Raw genomic sequence first — 20,314 nt, 5'->3', positions numbered from 1 at the left:
GTGTTAGCTGAATTGCTTATTTCCATGTGGATGAGGCTTTTCTGTTATAAAGGGATATTTATCGGTCTCTGCATTGAATGGGACACATGTAAACACCCCAGGAAAGTTGGATATCCAAAGTGGTTTTGATTCCAAGTACTAGAGGCATGCTGGCACTTGGAACTAGTCTGGAGTTAACATATAATGAAAGCAAATGTTTACAAAATCATTTCCAATCACTACATTAAATATGGTTTCCCATTTTGAGGAATTTAATTAAATAGAATTAAAATAAATTAAAAATCTAAGTGATCATTTCCAATTCTCATCTGATTAAGAAAAAACCACAAAAGTTTTATTAAGAAAGATTTATTTAAATCCAAGGCTTGAGAATGACTGCTATCAGCTATTGAGAGAACATCAGTTGTTAAGTCTCAGCAAATTAAGCTAGTGGGAGGGCAAATGGCAAGTAATGGAATAAAGCTTCAAGTCTTTAACCCAGCATTTATTCTGATAAAACTTATAGTGATTTCACTACCAAAGTATAGGCTGAATATAATCTGTAAAGGGCTTGTATTCCATCTTTTATACACATCTAAAATCCTCAAGAAGAATCAACACAACAGTAAGCTCTAAGCCAAGAAATATTATGTTCAATTGAGGATTAAAAAAAAAATTTAAAAAGATAATAACTTTAGAACAAAGGTTTGCAAATGAGATGTCATAATAGTCAGGCGTATATAATCCAAGTATGATCTTATGAAGAGGCCACTGCAAAACCAGCTGTCTGTTTGGAAGGCATGGGCAGGGACATTTTGTCTTATGTAAAATATAGTATAATTTATATTATATTGCCTCATTGCAGCAATCCCTTCCCACTCAGGTGTTGGAGCAAACCAGGTAAAACAACATTGGGTACATAGATTTCAGAAGGTTACAATTTTTCAGTGATTTGAAACACGTTGACAGGCACTTTGCTCCATTCCACAAAAGAAAAACACCTCAAAAATTTTAAATACAATGACAAATCACTTCTATATAGCAATCAACTCGCCCACAAATGATACTCATAAACTCGTGTGCTTTTTGTAAGAGTTAGATGCTAAGGATTTCCTTAATTATCCAAATACCATCTGTCCTAACTCCCTGTGTTTATGTTTGGTAATAAATCACAACAATATTGCGACTTTATGCCCTGCACTTTGGTTAAATGCTCTTATTAAGGAAAACGTAATGGACAGCCATTTACAAAATGATTATTTAGACTTTCATTTTCATCTAAACTGAAACTGAAGAAGCATTGTGATCAGTCGCAGCTGATTAGCACTGTTTACCTCCTGGGTAAATAAAGACACGAATTTCGTGATGCATGCTTGCCTGAAGTTGCCAAATAAAACAAGGATTGTGTGGCTTGGATATTCCAGACCACTTTGTATATATCCAACTCCCCCTATTAGTTCATCTTAATTGTTCAACTTATAAGTAGGTCTATTGTAAATATAAAAATAAAATTTGTCTTTAGCAATATCAAGTGCACATGAAAATCCTCTGTATATAGTTACATGACATGTATTACATGCTTTATGTCCCCCTTTTAGCATTTGCAGAGGAAGGCATGCAGGAAAGCAGCCTGCTGCACAGAGTACTTGTATTTCTTTAAGGTAAACACTGATGAAACATTTGGAAGATTGAAATAAAAACACGAAATTTATGAGACATAAAGGTATCCCATAAAATTGCTGTGAATTACAATAACATTGGCTGAATCCCAGAACAGATAATCCTTATAAACATGCAGGAATGTTGTAAACTGTATATGAATGTCATTGATACAGTACATTAGGAGATTCATATTACACTTGGTGCTGTGTTAGTCTCAGTCCCTGGGATTTTCATGACCTCAAAGATTAAAATAAATATATGTAGTATCTTCCTTCCTCCATGAAGATATTTTATTTACACAGTTTTATTATGCTGAACAAAGATACCAAAGTCTGTTTTTTCTTGAGCTGTCAAAGTACAAAAGAAATGCAAAAAGTCCTTGCACAGATGTAGTAAAGTGCTGGATTTTATCTTTTGGCAGGTGCTCAATATGCAGCCCACATAATCACATGTTAATGACTGGAGTGTGTTAATCAGCATGCATACCTGATTCCTTCTTGCCCAAGGAAAAAAAAATGAACAATTTAGAACGTGTTAATGCTTCTACTTTTGAAAAAATTCATGTCAATATACAGAAGTGAATTAAAAAGTTTTCAGAAATTGCTTCATAAAAATAGGAAATGTTAAAATAGGAGAAAGGAATAAAATTACTACAGATTTAGATGAACATAAACCACAAGTCTTTTGCGAAGAACTCAGGTGATGATTAATTCTGTTTAAACACAGTTCAACCTAGAATATAGGGAAAGTTTTAAAATAGACTGTGCATTTGGAAAAGAAAAATTATACAATGTCAAAATGAAAATAAAACAAATAAAAGAAGCATGCCAACAAGAACAACTATTTGATTCTTCTTCAAATAAAGTTCAATTTTATATTTCACCATCTCCATTGAACACATTATCCTGCACACTTCTAGGGAATTGTTTTATTGTTTTTAATATGAAATGTTAACATCTTTTTATGCTAAAGCTAGTAAAACTAAGTCCTTGATATTTCAAACATTTAGACATGTGCTTAACATTATAGTTGTTCGTTGTCCTAATAAAGTAAAGTTAAGCACATACCTGAATGCCTTCTGAATCAGAACAACATGCTTGAAAAATAATTAATTCTATCTTTTCTGCAATATATTTTTCATAGATGCTTATTTTATGGAAATATAAAATACCACATCCTCAGCTTTTATACACCCTTTAATTTCAGCCAAAACTTCATACCCATGCAATTATGTATGTAGGTATTTATCTCTTTAGTTAGATAAAAATTCTAATGCACTACCTGGCATGTAGAAATAATATCACAAGCAGAGTAGAATTGCTTTCAATGATCACAAAACTCAGATTTGTACATGTAAATAACAGCTGCATGAGCAATTTAGCAGAAACAGAATTGCCAGAGTTTAGGGCATTTATGTTTGATGCATTTTATATGTTCATATTCAGCCCATAAAGGAACAAAAAAAAATTTCAAAGTATGTAATTGGATCTATAACTTTCGAGAATTTGAAGCCATGAATTTATATAACAACAAATTCACAGTGTTTAGCATGTGTAAATGTTTTTCAATGATCTTTCCTAAACACCTGAGTTTATTTTCTTTAAAGGGAAGAACCTTCAACATGAGAAGCTAATAACATGGAGCAGGAGGTGAGGGGGAGCGAGAGGATCGTGCCTGTTTTATGTAGAGACAGAGGCACCAAAATATTAAAACCTTTAGGATACCACCTATTTCTGTCTTTCTGATGCCAGTAGCTTTGCTAAAACTATATAAAGTAAAATGTGATACTTGGTGATTTTAAATTATTTTAAAAGGAACAAATACATGTGACAGGAAAAGATCTTCAATTTCTCTGCTGCATATATAAATCTGCTCTCAGTACTGCTGAGATGTACACACAGACACAGTGGAAAGGTAGGAAGCCTTTCACTCCTTTGGAAAGAAGTCAACAAAAGATAGAGTCTTGATGTAATTATGAAATATCTGTCAATGCTGCCATTTGAGATAAAATCCAATGAGATACAATTAGTTTCTAAATCCAAGGGGTGTCTGAATGATGTTACAAAATGTACAGGGAAACACAGCCTATATTTGGAGACAAATAATTGTATTTGTGTATGTGTCTGTGTTTGGTTTCCCTCAGTCCCAGGGAAATAACACCCATCGTTGAGACTGGATTTGCTGCAGGGGTTCCCTGTGAGAGTCCCTCCCATCCAAAGAACATCAGAGCAAAAGAGGGGTGCCTGCCTTTATCCAGTGCATGCACACACTGTCTCACTAACTCCCACTGCTAACTGCCCGGGGGTCATGGGCAAGGGGGAAACAGCAGTGGGAAAAGGGTTTGGTGACCACCTACAAGTGATCCCCACAGTGCTTGTGGACTCCGCACAACCCCTGCTTGTTACACTGGGATTGGGGGTGGGAAGAGAACTTACACTTCTGTGGGTTATCTACTGTTGGGAACAGATGAGAAATTGTGCATTTTGGAGAAAGGGTCCAGATTTCTTTAGATTAAAGCTGCTAAAATTTATTGTTCATGAGTCCCATGTCCAGCCTTTGTAGTATGGGAATACATCACCCCATTGCTCAAAGAAGGTAAAGTCGCTTCTCCATCTAAATTTCTATTTTCTTGTTGGCCCTGCTTTCTCCTGATATGTCACAGCAAAAATAAAAATAAAAAATCTTTGTAATTTACCTCATGGGCTGTGTGGGACTCTGTATGAAGATGGAGGCCATTCCTGGTTTCTCAGTGAGCAAACATATTAGAATTTTCCATTTCTTTACATGCTGGCCAATAAATATATTACCGGGATACAACAACTCAATTGCTATTAAATTTAGCAAAATTAAGTATTTTTGGCCTTTCCCACTCATCCTCTCTGTTGCCTTAACAGAGAGAGATTTTGGATTCAATCTAAAAATTTGACAATTTTCTTCCCTGCTTCTCATTGTCTCATTGAACAAGGCACAATACTTTCACCGTTATCTTAGCACCACTTATGCCCTCTTCCCTACAGTTTACCACAACTAATAGATATGGCTTTAGCCTGAAATAGATTTTATTTACCAGTTGGGCTACAATCAGCAATAAATATCCAGAGATCCAGGTATTTTTATACTAAGTTACAATTAGAAACATAAGTATAATTTTTTCAGCTCAGTAATATGATTTTACAGAAATCTTTGGGTTGCTTTATCTTCCTCCCACTGTAACATGAAATTGGCTGGTGATATGATACTGACAGTATAAGTCATTACAGGTCTGACGTTACAGTTGTTACACATTGCTGAATCTGTCAAATGGAAAGGGAGCACAAAGGGAATTTCCAAATGCAGCTGCTATTTCCCATTTGTTAGATCCTTTTATTACACCATATAAGTACACAGCTGGGAAATACTATAGAGTAGGAGTTAAAACAAAATATTTTGGCTTCCAGACATTCAGAATACACAAAGGACTCAGTAGAAAGCAATGCCTGATATCAAAAGGGAGTGAAAGTTTGAAAACATTTCTAGCCAGTGTGGTTTTTTTCTGATAATGAACAATGTAGTTTAGAGGTATCTTACAGAAAGTGCTACGTACCATAAATGTTGGGTAAAAACGCAATTTTTTTTCACTAAAATTTCCCTCCTACGGTATCTTTTCTAAACTTGAGACCTGTACAGCCCTCGTAGCAAATTATGATGCATACGTGTGCTCTTTCAAATTCCAGTGAACTCCTTAGTAGTTTTAAGGACAGAAAGGATGCAGGATTGTGCTCTTAATTAGATACCAGATAAAAGAGAAATTTTTCCTCCCCATATGTCGACACAGCATTCTTTGAATTTACTATCTTTTAAGCAGACAACACACATTATTGATGCATTTTAATGACAGCACTACTGTCTTTACTTTCAAAGTAAATGCTATGAACAGGTGCTTCTTCAAATCTGTTTCTAAAGGATCTGTCTGGGAAAGGTCAGAAAGTGCTTACCTTCTGGGAATTTGGGTTTATTAAGTAAAAAAGCGGCCACTACCACAGCACCTATCTCAGAATTGCCCAACCCACCTCCTGGAATCTGTCTTTCTGGAAAGAAACATCTATCCTCCCTATGAGGAGTATGAACATGTTCTCATCATGATAGTTGCAGGCCACTCTAAATTCTTTCATAACAGTATAAATGCCTGCTTGACCGAGATACTTCAGAGAAAGTTTCTGCAATGAATATAGGCTTAAATGTTTGCTGATAAAGAACATATTTAAGTGAGGAAAAAAAAAAGTCATTAAAAATCAAACAAGGTACTTAAATGACAGTCCTTCAAGGAGGAAAAAAAAACTTTATTGTTGTGATCTCACAAGCTAAGTCACCTAAATGTAAATACACTTGGACCTTGCTCTGCACATTTAGAGCTCTTTTAATTGCAACCAAAAAACATGTCTTAGAATTTCAGTCTTCACTGGTAGCCAAGCTTTGTAAATTAGACCCTGCTTTGAGCTGGGAAGAAAAGAAAATCCATTTGGTTTAGCTGAGAGCTTGTGAAATAAGGTTGACATATATCCACCACCAGATTTAAGCCTAGGGACTTGTGGAAACTGCTAATGATTTTCAGGACATTCATCTACATGGAATATTTACTGGAAAAAGGAGATAGGAAAACCAGAGTGCTAAGTCCCTCAAGCAAAGTTTATGCACCTGTTCTGAAACATGAGAGGCTGTGCAGTGATTCGTGCCTGTCCAAAGGTACAGCGAGTGTTGACTTGACAGTGCAGCATTAGGAAAGGAAGCAGCGATTGCTCTCTGTCACTGGCACTGCAAATCCCTTCAGAGCAATATGAGCACAAATGATCACACTGTACAAGGGCCAACCATTTCAGCTCACTCCAGGTCCAAGGAACAGGCTGAACCAAAAAAAAAAAAAAAAAAAAAAAAAAAAAAAGCATGGAGAGATTGCTGGAATCTAGGAGTTCCTTTCTCTCTAGGACACAGAGTAATTTTATCTATGATACTGGTGTCCTAATATCAAAATTCCAAGAGTGCACCTGCCTCTCTGAATGAATGGAGAAGTAGCTGATGAATTCACAGATTAACTTTTTCCATCAACAAACTGGATCAGTCCTTTCTAGTCTGCATGCAGCTTGTCCTCCTGATAACACAGAAGTTAAAATTATTCTAATGTGCTTATTGCATAACTTGGGCAAAAGAGTGACTCTCTGTCCAAAATTCTGAATATAAGCCATACATACAACTTAAAACCTACCTCTCCAAATTGCTAATCTGTAATCATTTTTCTTTAAAGTGATTTTGCAGTGGAAGTTTTGCCTTCTTCATGACAGTCAACCAAATACCTAAGAATATTTAGGCCTGACAGAAAGTTCTGTACTGGGTTAAATTGTGCATTATAGATTAGATAACATTTTCCTGGTTTGGTTAAATCAATTGGATCTTAGGAGAAAAAGAAAACAACTCTATATTAACAAAATAAATCCCATTGTAGTGCTATTATTTAACTAACTCCAGACATGATAATAGGTACAAAGAACTCTGGTGTCTCTACTGATTAATGCATTAGAATTATTATACCTAGTCAAATTTGAAATGAGTCCATTATTGTTAGTGGTGCTAAAAAAATTCTGCAATTGTGCTTAACATTATTAAAATCTGCTGATTTGTACTGGAAAAAAATGAGATTTGCTAAAAAATATATCTGCTCATAGATATTTAATAGCAATTGAAAAATTTTATGAAAATACATATTATTCTTTTTAAGCTAATTGTCTGAATTTAAGGTTTTTGAAAGTCACTTTCCAGAGAGTCTGAAATTATGATGTTCTAAATTTACAGAGCACCTGGCTGCTCCACATACCTTAATTCCATTTCTGAGGAAAGTACACAAGGAAAATAAATTGACTAAGATGCTCTGCCCGTTCAGCTTTCATTCAGCCTGCCCATTTATTGCAGAGTTTTGGGGATTCAGAGACAGAGCTACAACCGCTAAAAAAATTATATTTAGGCTACTGAAGAGACTAGGGATAATAATTCTGATCATTTCCAATATCACCTGTGACTAAGTGGTGATCTAGCTACTCATAAAACACTTTTCCCCTCCACAAAAAGTTGCAATTTCCTAAAAACACGGTAGGATGTTTGTGTCACCTAAAATGCCAGCTTCTTTTGTGTCACCTAAAATGTCAGCTTCTTTTTTGCCGTGTAAAGATATAATATTCTAGATTTGGTAGGTCCTGTTTCTGAGAGATGAGTAAAAAAATACATTAAAGTTTCTTCCTTCAGCACAACACTTTGCAGATGACAAACAGTTGTGAGCTACATCCCCCTGTCAGAAATTAATGCTTGAATATATGAGCTAGAAAGGTTATGACATAAATCAAGGTATGAATGAAAACATGATAAATAGATGCATTTCCTTTCAGAAGGTGAACTCATCAAATGACCTCATTCAAATAGACCTGTATACTTAAGTAAATTATACAATTGTAATTTACAATTACACCATACGATGTTGATCTACTGCTGACACTTTAACATTTAAAAAGCTTTACACCTGCACACGTCTTCCCAAAGGGCAGTGAACAATCTCTTACAGCTCTAAACCTGGAAAGCCCACGTGAGGATGGCAAAACTCACCATTCTGTGTTGGGCTGAGATTACTCCGTCCCACTCAGGGTCCTGCTGGATGGTGGTGACCAGGGTCGGTAGCTCCTCAGAGTGAGGTTTGTTGTGCATGACATTGTGTAGAGGCAGATGAGAGGCCGCATGCTGATCACTGTTGCCCTCCTCCTTGTCTCGTGATGCTAAGTCCTGGGTCATTGTTTCCTCTCCATCAGCTGCACATGCAAATGGAGAGGTAGCCTGCTTGGAAGACATTCTTCTGCGAGACAAGAAAAGGGGACAAAAAGAAAATATTGGTGCTCCGTGACAAAAAAAAATCAAGCTCAAAACAGTCCTCTGAGTGCATCACACCTGCCTAGAACAGTAATAAATTAAGCACCTGCAGTCAACAGAAGCACTCTAAAAAGCACAAACTTGAGGGTCTGGATCCAAAACACTGTGGAAAAGTATTCCTTGATGCTAAGACAAGTCAGGGTTAAGTTATATGACATCATTCTATTAATTTAGACATGTCAAACAATATCATTTTCTCCAGCCATAGGAAAATAGTGTTTTTATGGGTATTTTCATGTTGATTTTGTTGATGAGTTAAATTCTTTAAGCTCTTACTCCCATGAGCAACCTGAAACTTACAAGCAAACGTTTAAAGGAGAGAGCTCATCATGCTTGCCTGATTCCTTGCAAGCAGGAGATGCTTTCTACATATATGAGAATCAATTCTAAATCCATTTCAAAATCTGCTAAGTGAGTCCTTTTGCTGTTTGTTTAAAGGTGTACTGCTTTTAGATGCTTTAAAATTTTGCCCAGTTTTACCTTTCAGAAAGTGTTTTGAGAAGCTCATGTGAAAAGTGTTCTAAACCTAAAAGGTTTATTAAATGGATGGATAATATCTTAGTAGCATTTTTCAGTTCAAACTAAAAACCTAAAATAATTATGTTTCCTTTCATTTTAGACATGAAATACAGGATATAGCTCAACAAAATACTTTAAATTACTTAAAAGTGCAATGAATAAATGCACTGATTTATGTTAAATGACTTTTCCTAATAATGGCCTCTTACTACCATCTCATATGCAAACACAGCTTTCGCCACAGTTTCTGCACTTAGATGAAAATATTACTGACTTCAACTCAAAATCTGAAAACACTGTAATTTAAAATTTCTAGTAAGATTAACTGCAACTGTTAAAACAATCATTAATAAACCTGAAAAGGGACAGCTAAAATATATTAGTTATTTTCCCAGGTCTTAGTAACTTCAGAATATCCTTGACACTGAAATTGCTGAGAAACTAAGGAATAAGATCTTCACCTTAATTGCTTTTTAACAATAATTGATTTCATACCATTTCTTTAAAAATGCACAAATCAGTTAACATAGGAAACCACATGAGCATTTTTCAAATTAGCAAATCATTAACTTGCTAGTACTGTTGCTACAGACAAATAAATACTGATTAAAGGGTCTGGAAATCTGAGACTAACAGTTAAATTTACAAATCTGTCACACGCTTTCATGAATATTACAGTGAAGGAAATATCAAGTGCAAAGAAAAATAATTAAGTTAATTCCAATTTAAACAGTAGTTTTTATGTAGCAGCCTGTGTTTCACATAGGATTTAACAGCTAATGCTAAATTTCTCACAATTAATGAGGGAGTTCAGATTTAGTATCCTACAGTGAAAAAAAAATTAATATAGGATCAACTAATCTAATTATGTACAGTTCAATATGAAAGTATTACAAGCTTTGAAGTGCTCTGAAACATATTAAAACACTGATACCTATTTAGAATAACTATTCTGTAAATAGAGATAATCCTGCCTCTTAAACTCGATACTGGTGGGGAAAAAAAGGTTTGAGTTTTCTTTAGGGAAGCCTAAGTGTAAGTGGGAGTCTAACATGAGTGTTGCCAATATGCAGAACTGAGGAATTTAAACCGTGCATTACATTCTTCCTATGCTAAAGAATTTGCATTGATGCTACAGAGAACATGCCAAGAGTTCAGCAACCGGCATTATCGTGTGCACTTCAAAAGGTTCTGGCTCATAATTGCTATGATCCAAGATAAAATAAAAGGTTGCTTTCCCTTTTCTCATTAAAGTAGTCACGTTAATGCAATCACTCACATGAAAATATAAGTCATGTTTTGCGTGATTTGAAAACCCGACATGAAAACCGAAAGTCACAATAAAGGTTTTTCCTTTCTTTCACCTTCCCAACAGATCTCATTCCTGTTTCATACTGAACGAGCTTCTGTGTAAAGCAAGAGCTATGGCTGTTTCTTCACCATAAATTAATCATGACACAAAACTAGAAATGAAAATGTCTCTTAAGAATAATTTCAACTACAAACTGCACCAATGAATAATACTGCACAATTCTAATTAAACACAACTCTGCAGCTGCAAAAATAGGCTGAATCTGTCCAAAGCTACGAGTTGGCTTTAAAGGCTGGTTTGTTAGGGACTGTTTTCTTAACGAAGGCTGGGCCCTCAGTCTTAATCAGCCAATAAATTATTTCCTGCAATTACATTAAATAGAAAATTATCTTCAAATTGGGAATGTTAATTGAAAATCAAAATTCAGACTGAAGTTTAGAAATTACATGCTGAATATAATTAGTCTAGAAAAGCTTCACCTTTATTTCATAAACAGGCTTTTGGTGTTTCCCCAAGTGACCATACAGCAAAGCTATCTACTGGTAATGCACTACAGGGGAAGCATTTTTTCCTTGACACATACACTAATATACTTTCCTCTTATTCGTGATGTTTTAAACACAATTCAATAAAAATCTCCATTCAATTGCTGTAAAATCAATTACATCAAGAGAAGGACTTTGTCAACACTAAAAATAAAATTATTAAAAGTCCCATTGACTAATAATCTCAAGCCATGCCCAGCAACTTTTTTTCTGTACTGGAGTAAGAGAACAGACCAAGTTCAAGTGCTTCCTAGCTCCACCCACCACTTTTCCCCACTGCTGCATTATGGACAGATACCTTCCATGCTGCACTTTAGTCAGTCACCTAGTCTTGGAGCCTGGAAGGGAAGACAGGCTCAGGCAGGCCTCCCAGGCACTCGCTTTTCTCATGGCATGATTTTTAGGGGCGTGTTTCACTTCTATTTTCTCCAAAGCTTTGTTAAAACAACTAGATTTAATGGTAACTTTTTGGTTGTTAGATTTAAAACATTGGGTTTAAAGGGACAGATGTGTTATATTAAGCCCTCCACATTCTTTTTCCAGCACAAACATTAACTCAGGGAATATAGTTCATTGGTACATGGCTTTCTGAGGGTGTCCATTTATGCTTGGGTTTGCAATCGGGAATGCAGAGCAAATTTAAACTCTGCAGATGGGTGTTATCCAGCAATTTGGGAGAATTCTGAACACATGATTCCATCAAGTCAAAAGGCAGAGTTCAGTCAATAACTCCAAGGTCTCACTCAACTCCAGTGGAGAAGGCTCTGGCCCAGTTGAGTAGTTTATGTTTATGATAAAATTAAGCTGTAGAACAGTGTGTTGTGTTAAAATATTTCAATGTTAAAATATGAGCATGAATAGCAGTCAAATTTTAAGCCATAACAACTTCCCAATTTTATATTTAAAATATTCAAAACGCGTTTGCTAAAAATCCCTGCTGAAAGGGGGAAAAGAAAATCAATATTCTTAATAAATTAGACTTGTAAAAATGTAACAGAAATTTACTAATTTCCATTATAATTTTTTTTCTGCTATTATCAATTAAATTCAGTGGAATGATTAAAAAAAAAAAAGTTTCTGATAAAAAATATCTCCCTAGTTATAACCCCTGCAAACAGGGGTTTATAATGGAAGTGCTGACACAACCCTAACTACAGCAGCGCAAATGGTGCCGCTATAATTCACAAAATCAAGTTCTATTATTCTAAACTATCCTCGCTCGGGGGGTTTTCTTTACTGTGCTCCCAGACAAACTGCTGAAGCATGAAAAATTTAAATGCAATCAAGTGGGTCCAATTCTACTTTACTAGAACAAGTGTCTACAGTGGTACAATCTTAAAAGAAGATGCAACAGATTTGTTTGGTTCTTTTCTTTCTTTTTTCTTTTTTAGCTGTTTATTTATAATACTGTGCAGTGGAGATAAAATAAGAGAGGAAATTACACTCACATTATATCAGTATATTGATTACACAGCATACAATCAGAAAGAAAACTACATTGTGAAATTGTTGCTTTGGTTAAATTGACAGATTAGCTGAACACAGCAATCACTAAAGGTGGAAAATATATCTAATGGGTATGAGAAAAGGTTGAAAAAGGCCCTAATTAACTGAAGTCCTATCACCTACTCAAGTCTGAGAATTTAAAAAATCTTTATCCATATTTTCCAACACTAGAATAAATTCTACCTCATTTTGAATTTGAGACATAAACAAAATGTGATCATTTCTCAAAAGGTCAGTAAACCTGAAGGACTGGATCCCAACTTCAGTCAGCCTCAGGGTAGAAAAGCTAAAATTGAACTGCTATGGGCTTTTTTACCTACAAAATGCTAAACACAGTCCCAAACAGCTTCATTTGCTATAGATATGACCTAATTTTTCATTTTAAACCAAAGAAGAAATTCTCTCTGCCCTAAAGAAGACTGCCAGTCAGATTCACAGAACATTGTTTTTCCTTTTTTCCTACATCCAGTGTGTGTTATACCTTTCTAAATGCAAATATTAATACTTTTTTTTTCCTAAGGTTTTCCTACGGTCTCAAGTTCTTCAAAAAATTCGTATACTCTTTTTCAAAACAATTAGCTGATAGTCCTGACGTGAAAGGTTTTCAAAGCCTGAAAAATCATCCATCCCTGTTGACTGCTCAAATGATTAAATGTTACAGTAGAAATTCAGGCAAGATGTGGAGTTTCAGCTGCCAGACATTTCAGAATCAACTCCCGAAGTATGACAACAGATAACAACAATGCAATGGCCCAGACGCTGTTCCAAAAACATATAAACTGAGCAATAACAACGAGATATATGACCAAGCAGACTTATAGTTGGCTGGGGAATCTTGCTTCTGCTCTGCTCCACCCTCACAAAGCATTCATAAACCTAAAGGCATGTCTACATTGTAGTCACATAAAAGACTGCTTTGTAATGCTCAGATATCCAAACTAATTTTAAACAAGCTTGCTTCTGATAGTTCTCCAACTACAGTAGCGTGGTGCTCAGATGGGCTAATTCATCCTCCTTTAGTGACTGCAGCAGAGACATAACCCAGGTCTACAGCTCCAACAGTAGATTGGAATCAGATTAGATTAGAAATATATTCGCTTACAGAGCTTTTATGAACAGTCTCCATTCCTTTTCCCCAAAGTGCCAGATTAAAGTACTTAAGTGCATGATTAACTGTAAGTATGCAAGCAGTCCACTAATTTCAAATTGGACTACTTGGTTTCAAAAAGTTAAGCACATGTCTAAGTGCTTTGGTGACTCCAGAACTAAATAAATTAAAAGAAACCATTTTTAGAAGTACTCATAACCTTTTAAGCATTTCCTTCTAAACTTTTATGCTAACCTGGTGTTCATAACGAAAAAAAAAATCAACCACAGCATCTTATCCCTTCCCAAGTTTTAAAATGTGCATACATAATTTTAAACATGGTTACAGGACCTCCCTCACAAATCCTCACTTAACTTTGGGGTATATTAGATGCATTATAGCTCAGATAGACTTAAAGAAAAATGAATGTGCTTTGGCAATAGCCAAAATATTTTGTAGTTCTGCCCTGTAAAATAATGTTGTGTAGGCAGAACCCAGGAACGTAACTCACTGTAAAGCTAATGCTGTAATCCTTATGCCATCTTAGAATAAACAGCTTTTTCCTAAAATGATGAAATCTCGTCTCTCTTTTCAAGGAGAATTAGGAACAGAATTGAACAGTTAGTAAAATATTTTGTACTCCGGGGGCCCCACACCTCAACATAAATCCCTCTGCACAAAGCCCCAATAGCTTGAGAAGGAGAGAATCTCTGTTTCTGTTCCTGGCTCTGAGTCACACAAGGCCTCAAGCCAATCAATTCAACTCCCTCAAGCTCTTCCTTGGCTTAATTTTGCAGGAATTCTATATGAATTAGTTACATATAGATCATAAACAGCATTACAAGATTAGAGAGTTTATGGTAATCGCAGGAACCACCTTGGAAATAAAAGGGCGGGAGGGGGAGTGGAAGCAAATGTGATTCAAGAAATGACAGCTAAAATGTTAACTGAGCACCCAAATCTCTGGCTGAAACAAGCATCAAGCTAAGCAATACACCCACGGCTTCCAAGATACACACTCAGCTATTCTTGCATTTGTTTTCCCAACCCAGGCAAATTACACTTTTGCTAATAGATACGAATCCAAATCACAAAGTTTGAGTTCAGATTCAGACTTCCTCAAAGCTCAGAGGGTTGGGAAAAACTTTTATGGTATTTCTTCTCATTTGAAGAGAAAAGAATATGAGGGGGAAAAAAACCAGCTCCTTGGAATTTTTTGGAAAGTAATTTTCTGATGTTCTGCCATTAGAGTGACCTTCCCAGCCATGCAGCTATGGTGAACTACTAGGGTTAAGAAATGAGCTCTTGTCTCTTCACCTAGTTGTTGAAAGCATCAAAATGGACACAGCAAAACAGCCTCACAACCCCTCTGGACTTTTCAGTGAAAATCTAAAATCTTTGTTTGGATTCATAAATGCCAAAATCACAACCTATCTTTTTAGCAGGCTAAATACTCCATTCTCTTTATCCCCTACCAGAAGCTTTCACTGAAAATGCCTAAGGTGAATGAACCCACATTGAAAGCAATAAAATAGCAGTGAAAGAATAATAATTTAGCACCTGGGATGTGCTCATCTTCAGTCACTGTACTTAATATTTTCTATAGTTTATTTTTAGCTGACAATATTGCTGTCACATTATTTAAACAGCTTGAGACTGTTCTTTGGACTGGAGCTCATATGCCCTGGAATGCTTTGACTCATGAATTGTTTCTCCTGATAATGTTACATCACGTAACCACCTCTGTTTAATTGGTTGGTATTAGCTTCTCAGTGATGGCTGCCTTTAAAGTCCTATGACTGGACCATGTGTCTCTGGATATCCAATTTCTTACTGTTGGAAAAAAAAAAAAAAAAAAAAAAAAAAGGCAGTACTGACTTCCAGCTATCTTTACCAATAATTATGGGAACAAGAGTGAGCGTGCCAAGAATTTATCCATCAGCAACTTATTAGGATTTATTTTTTTAGGCAGCAAGTAAGAGAAAATACAATATAAATAAAAGCAATCATTAACAATAAAATTAGAAAACAATGCTTGCTATAAATAAGCATTAATCCACATATTTTTATGGATCAGAATTACTTAATTGTTCATCTGAATGATTATATAAATGGTTTTGATAAAGGATGCCTAAAAATACTAAAATAAGAAAAATTTATTTTAGCATGTTTAGACTTTGAGACTTTACACAGAAGACAAAAATACTTTTTTTTTGCCCTTACAAAACCAGTTAAGAAGTTGTTCTAATAACTAAAAATCTTCCTGATCACATTTAGACCTGGTGGGCATAAGTTCCTGAAAGGTTCATTAAATCCTTTCAAGACTCCACTAGAAACATGCTGCAATGGTAAGATACAGTATTCTTATATTATTTCCCTCCTATGGTACATTTTCAGGAGTTGCCTAAGATTGCATGAAATGAGTTAAACAGTTAATTTTCAGTCCTACAGGTGTGAAAGGTCACATGCCATCTCTCTGCATTTCAGAACAGAAATATCAATGCAGCCAGACTTCTCTCCCCTCCTCCCATTTCCTACTCCCTCCTTTTCATATTTTTAGTTCTCAGCTCTAAGTCAAACCACAGCTCAACAGACAGAGAAATGAAGTATCACTTTCAGGCTCACCTGTAGCCTGTTGTACTAAAATACCAAATTAGAACCTCCATGTAACACAAAACAATAGCTCTGCAGCTCAGTTACAGATTTTTCCTTTTAATAAAAACCTTATACTACAAGCCTAAAAACATTTCTAGCAGGCAAAACATTTCTGATTCAGTAGAGGTTATGCAAGCATCAAAGCACTTAAATATAGGTGCCAAACCACATTGCCAGGAGCTCTTACTATTGTGAAGTACTGCTACCTGACAGCTCAGTGAATATAAAATTGCTTGTTTCTCCAACTGAAGACAATCAAATTGTCACCTTCCATTGTAATAACACACAACTTGAGATCAGCAAAGTGCCAACACAATTACCAGGAAGAAACAAAATGTTACAAAAATATCGGATCTAAAATTCTCTAAAGGGTAAACACTTCCATCTGGCTATTCACTCACACACACACACAAAAAAAAAAAAAAAAAAGAAATATGAGAAATTCAGATGAGAGATTTTATTCTCACTATCAAATATCCTAGTTTATTTAGCAATAAAAAATTATTTGTAAAATACAAAAAGCAGTGAAGGAGGTGATTCATGAAACATTAAAAATAAACACAGGGCAGAACTGTGCTGGGATTTTACTTGTGCACATTTAAAGTACAGCAAGGGTCAGTAGAGTTGCTGCTAAGGACGAGCATACCTATCTGTGTTGTTGTTATTATAAACTCAAATATGTGAAGTTTCATAAAAATTAATTCTAACTGGCACACGGCGTACTTTGGCACAAGCTACACATGACGTGTCACTTTTATTTGTTTATTTAAATGACTTCACTCAAAGAACTGAAAATGAAGTTTGAACTGCAGTCTGCCTCAGAACTGGGACTTTCAGGATATTAAAATCCAAGGAAAACCTTTGAAGGAGGTAATCTGAATACATGAAAAATAGCATTTTCACTATATATTTCTTGAGGTTATTCAGCAAGTGGCCTACATATTCAGGAGTGAAATTTGCATTTTGGTGATGCAGAGATCCAATAACTAGAAATTGTTTTATATCTATAGTAGCTTTGGGCATCCTATAAGCTACAAAAGAGTGTCCTAGGTAGGATATATACATGGAAAACTATTTTCATCTGGTTCACAGAAATGAAAAAAAACTTAAATCCTTCTTGAAAAATTTGCACTGTAGGGTGATATCATGGATTATCTTTTCTGTGTTGACATTCCATTCACTTTGTGTGACACACACACAAAGTTCCTGTACATTTCTTGATGAAAATGCACATCACCTTCACACAATCTTTAAGGTTTCCCCAGCTATGGGCAAGTTAGAAAAGAGGACAAAAGAGCAAAGCCAAGACTCAGTCTTTGATATCAGCTTTTCTCTGAAGGACTATTAGGTAATGGCAGTAATGGTCAAGGAGCTTTTTTTCCACCCTGCACAGCTGCACCAGAGCCAGATATAATCCTAACCCTTTGGATAAAGCAGGCACAAGGACTACTTAAACACATTGTTAGCCTTGCAGAAGAGGATAAGATGCAGCTCCACATATCCAGCCAGGAATTCCTGCTGTGCCTTGTCTCAGGTGCCTCATCCACCGGAGCTCAGGTGCAACACAGAAAAGCTGGATTTTCCAACTGCAGCCTGCTCCCAGGCTTTGGCCTTTGATGGTTGCTCTTGTGCACTGCACTGAGACACACAACAGCACCAGCAGGAACAGAGGAAGAAAGGAAGGTAGCAAAAAACCGAAACTATTTTAAAGGCCCAAGTATTTTGATCAGATAAAACCTAACTAGACACAATGCCCATTTTTGTGCAACTTTGGGAAGTTCTTATTTTTGTTCAGGGTCTTTACAAACAGGCTTTTAGATGGCAGCATTGTGCACAATATTTCTTTGTTTTGATCTAAACTCTACACAATATGATCATTACCTGTGTGCACAATGGGAATTCCAAAATGTGTTTACAGACCCCTGCAGGAACCACCTTATTCACCAGTGAGCTGCAGCTACTACTGGGAGAAAGGAGAGGGTAGTCTGAGGCATCATTCTGATCAGAAAAAGACTGCAGGACTAGCTAAACCCTTATTTGATGGGCAGTGTGGCCAAGAACAAGTGTGGTAGCATCTCTCTTTCTCCCCGCAAACTCTCCACTGCTTGGGTTGTGCAACAGCATGGGACCCTTTTTATTTTAATAACCTTCACTACAAAAATATGAAGAAAAAAGATAAATAATTACAACACTAAGAAATCAAATAAAGTAAAACAAAACATTTTCTCCTCTATTAATTAAGGTAATCAGCTGCTATTAAGTGCAAACAATTTAAAGTTCAATTTATTGAGACTTTGAACCTCCGATCCTTTCACAAGCTCCACAGGTGAAATATCTACCAATTTTAACTGACTTTAGAAAAAGCCTGAAATAATAAGACATCGTTATTCAAAGTCTTAGCATGACATACTTAACATCAAATATTTTAATTGTCATTTAGTTTAAAAAATAAATTGTTTAATACTAGCCAGATTCCCAAATAAAGTTCTGTATTTTTTAAGGAATTCACTAAGGTGTCTAAGGACTAGGCACTAAAAAGAATCAGAGAACATTAAAAAGTAATCATTACAGGAGAAACTTACACCACTTCACTATTCAGCTTGAAGAGATCAAGCAGCAGCAGTCCCTGCATGCAGCACCCTGAAACTGCATCAGTTTCAAAGCAAACTACAAACTCTCCCTGTCTTTTGGTTTCAGTTCTGTAACGCACCACAAAATTGTTAAAAAGAAATAATCTGCAGTAATTGAGGACCCTCAACTATCCTGCTTCCACAGAAGGTTATAGAATACAGCATCTGCTCTGAGAAGGAAACATGCATATCAAAATCAACCATAAGGGTAAAGGTGAAGAGTGCTCAGGCTCTGAATTGCTCCACATTTCTGAGTGTTCAAAGTTCAGTGTCAGTAATTTTAAATGTGTTAAAGAATATAATGAAGAAAAACTATCAGAGTACAAAAGAAAACACAAGCCAGCACACAAACCAAAGGCTCAGATGAAGTTTTTTCCAAATAATTAGAAAGTAAAAGGACCAATGGTCTAAAATGCAGACTTAAAATATTGTCAGTGATTTTAATTTTTTTTTACCATTATCCTGCACATCCAGTTAGATCCCCTGCTAGATTAAATTTTAGGTAAGAGGCTGAAATATTCTTCTAGAATTTGTGATGCAGTATGTTTACCATTGAAATATACAGTGCCTTATTGTGGTTTTCATCTCTGACCCATTTTTCCTATATATTAAGGATAAAACATACGATCTGCACTTGTAAGGAAGTCTTGTCTTTTCAAACAGTGTCACTTTTTTTTTTTTTGCCCAGGGCTATATTTTGTAACCGTTCCCCACTTATGTTTATTGGTAATAATTTATAATATATAAGTAAACAGTGCATAATATGTGCAGACTATTACCTCAAAACCCAGATTTGAACAGTTTCGTTTTCTCATGGACATTTGTGGAGGGCTCTGTTAACAATTTCAAAAGCTGTGCCATACAGAACACGATGCATACATTACATACACACAGCTTTGCAGGCAGGTTTCGTTGGTACAGCTATCCTCACTACCACGAACCATAAACGAGACAGTCCATTGCCTGTGGCTCTAGCCCAAATATGTATAGAACTGAAAATAAATATATCTTTTATTCTAGGAATTATGACACAGACACAGAATCCCTACAGACTTTTGAGAATGAGTCGGAGCCTCAGACGCTGTAAATCTGAGCAGTTGTATTGAGGTTAACTCAACCCTATTTATTCATCTAAAGATATATCCTTAACAACTTTTCTTGGCATTGAAAATTTATGTTGGGTCTTTTTGCAGTATGGAATTTCTGTGTTTTCCATGAAAAACTGACTACTAGTATTAGCAGGAATCATATGACACAATAATATTCCTCCAAACACTCATTGCAGAGAAATGCAAAAAACAGTAAGGTAGATTAGGAATAGTAGCAGACTGTATCCATTGCTCTCAGTATTTCTAAAGTGTATTCCTCTTGAACTGATTCAAAATAACAAGATCTCTTCACTTACACAGACAAGCACTTTCAAAAAAACTAAACCCCAAAAAATTACTTCTCCGACTGGCATAAGAGCTTATAGCAG

General features: G+C 35.7%; 1 protein-coding gene across 19 annotated transcripts in view; it reads right to left on the bottom strand.

Annotated features, from left to right (window-relative positions):
- Positions 1-20,314, bottom strand: part of SOX6 (SRY-box transcription factor 6) — a 370,313-nt gene that overhangs the window by 224,187 nt on the left and 125,812 nt on the right. For all 19 annotated transcript variants that reach the window (XM_068194094.1, XM_068194092.1, XM_068194095.1 and 16 more), the window contains one exon: positions 8,266-8,509. In XM_068194094.1, the coding sequence (XP_068050195.1) occupies positions 8,266-8,505 (240 nt within the window). In that variant the 5' untranslated portion in view covers positions 8,506-8,509. The remainder of the gene's footprint in view (positions 1-8,265; positions 8,510-20,314) is intronic.

This window comes from Anomalospiza imberbis, chromosome 6 (assembly GCF_031753505.1).
Source record: "Anomalospiza imberbis isolate Cuckoo-Finch-1a 21T00152 chromosome 6, ASM3175350v1, whole genome shotgun sequence".
Lineage (NCBI taxonomy): Eukaryota > Metazoa > Chordata > Aves > Passeriformes > Viduidae > Anomalospiza > Anomalospiza imberbis.
Note: the sequence above shows the minus strand (reverse complement) of the source record. Positions and strands in the feature narration are given on the sequence as shown.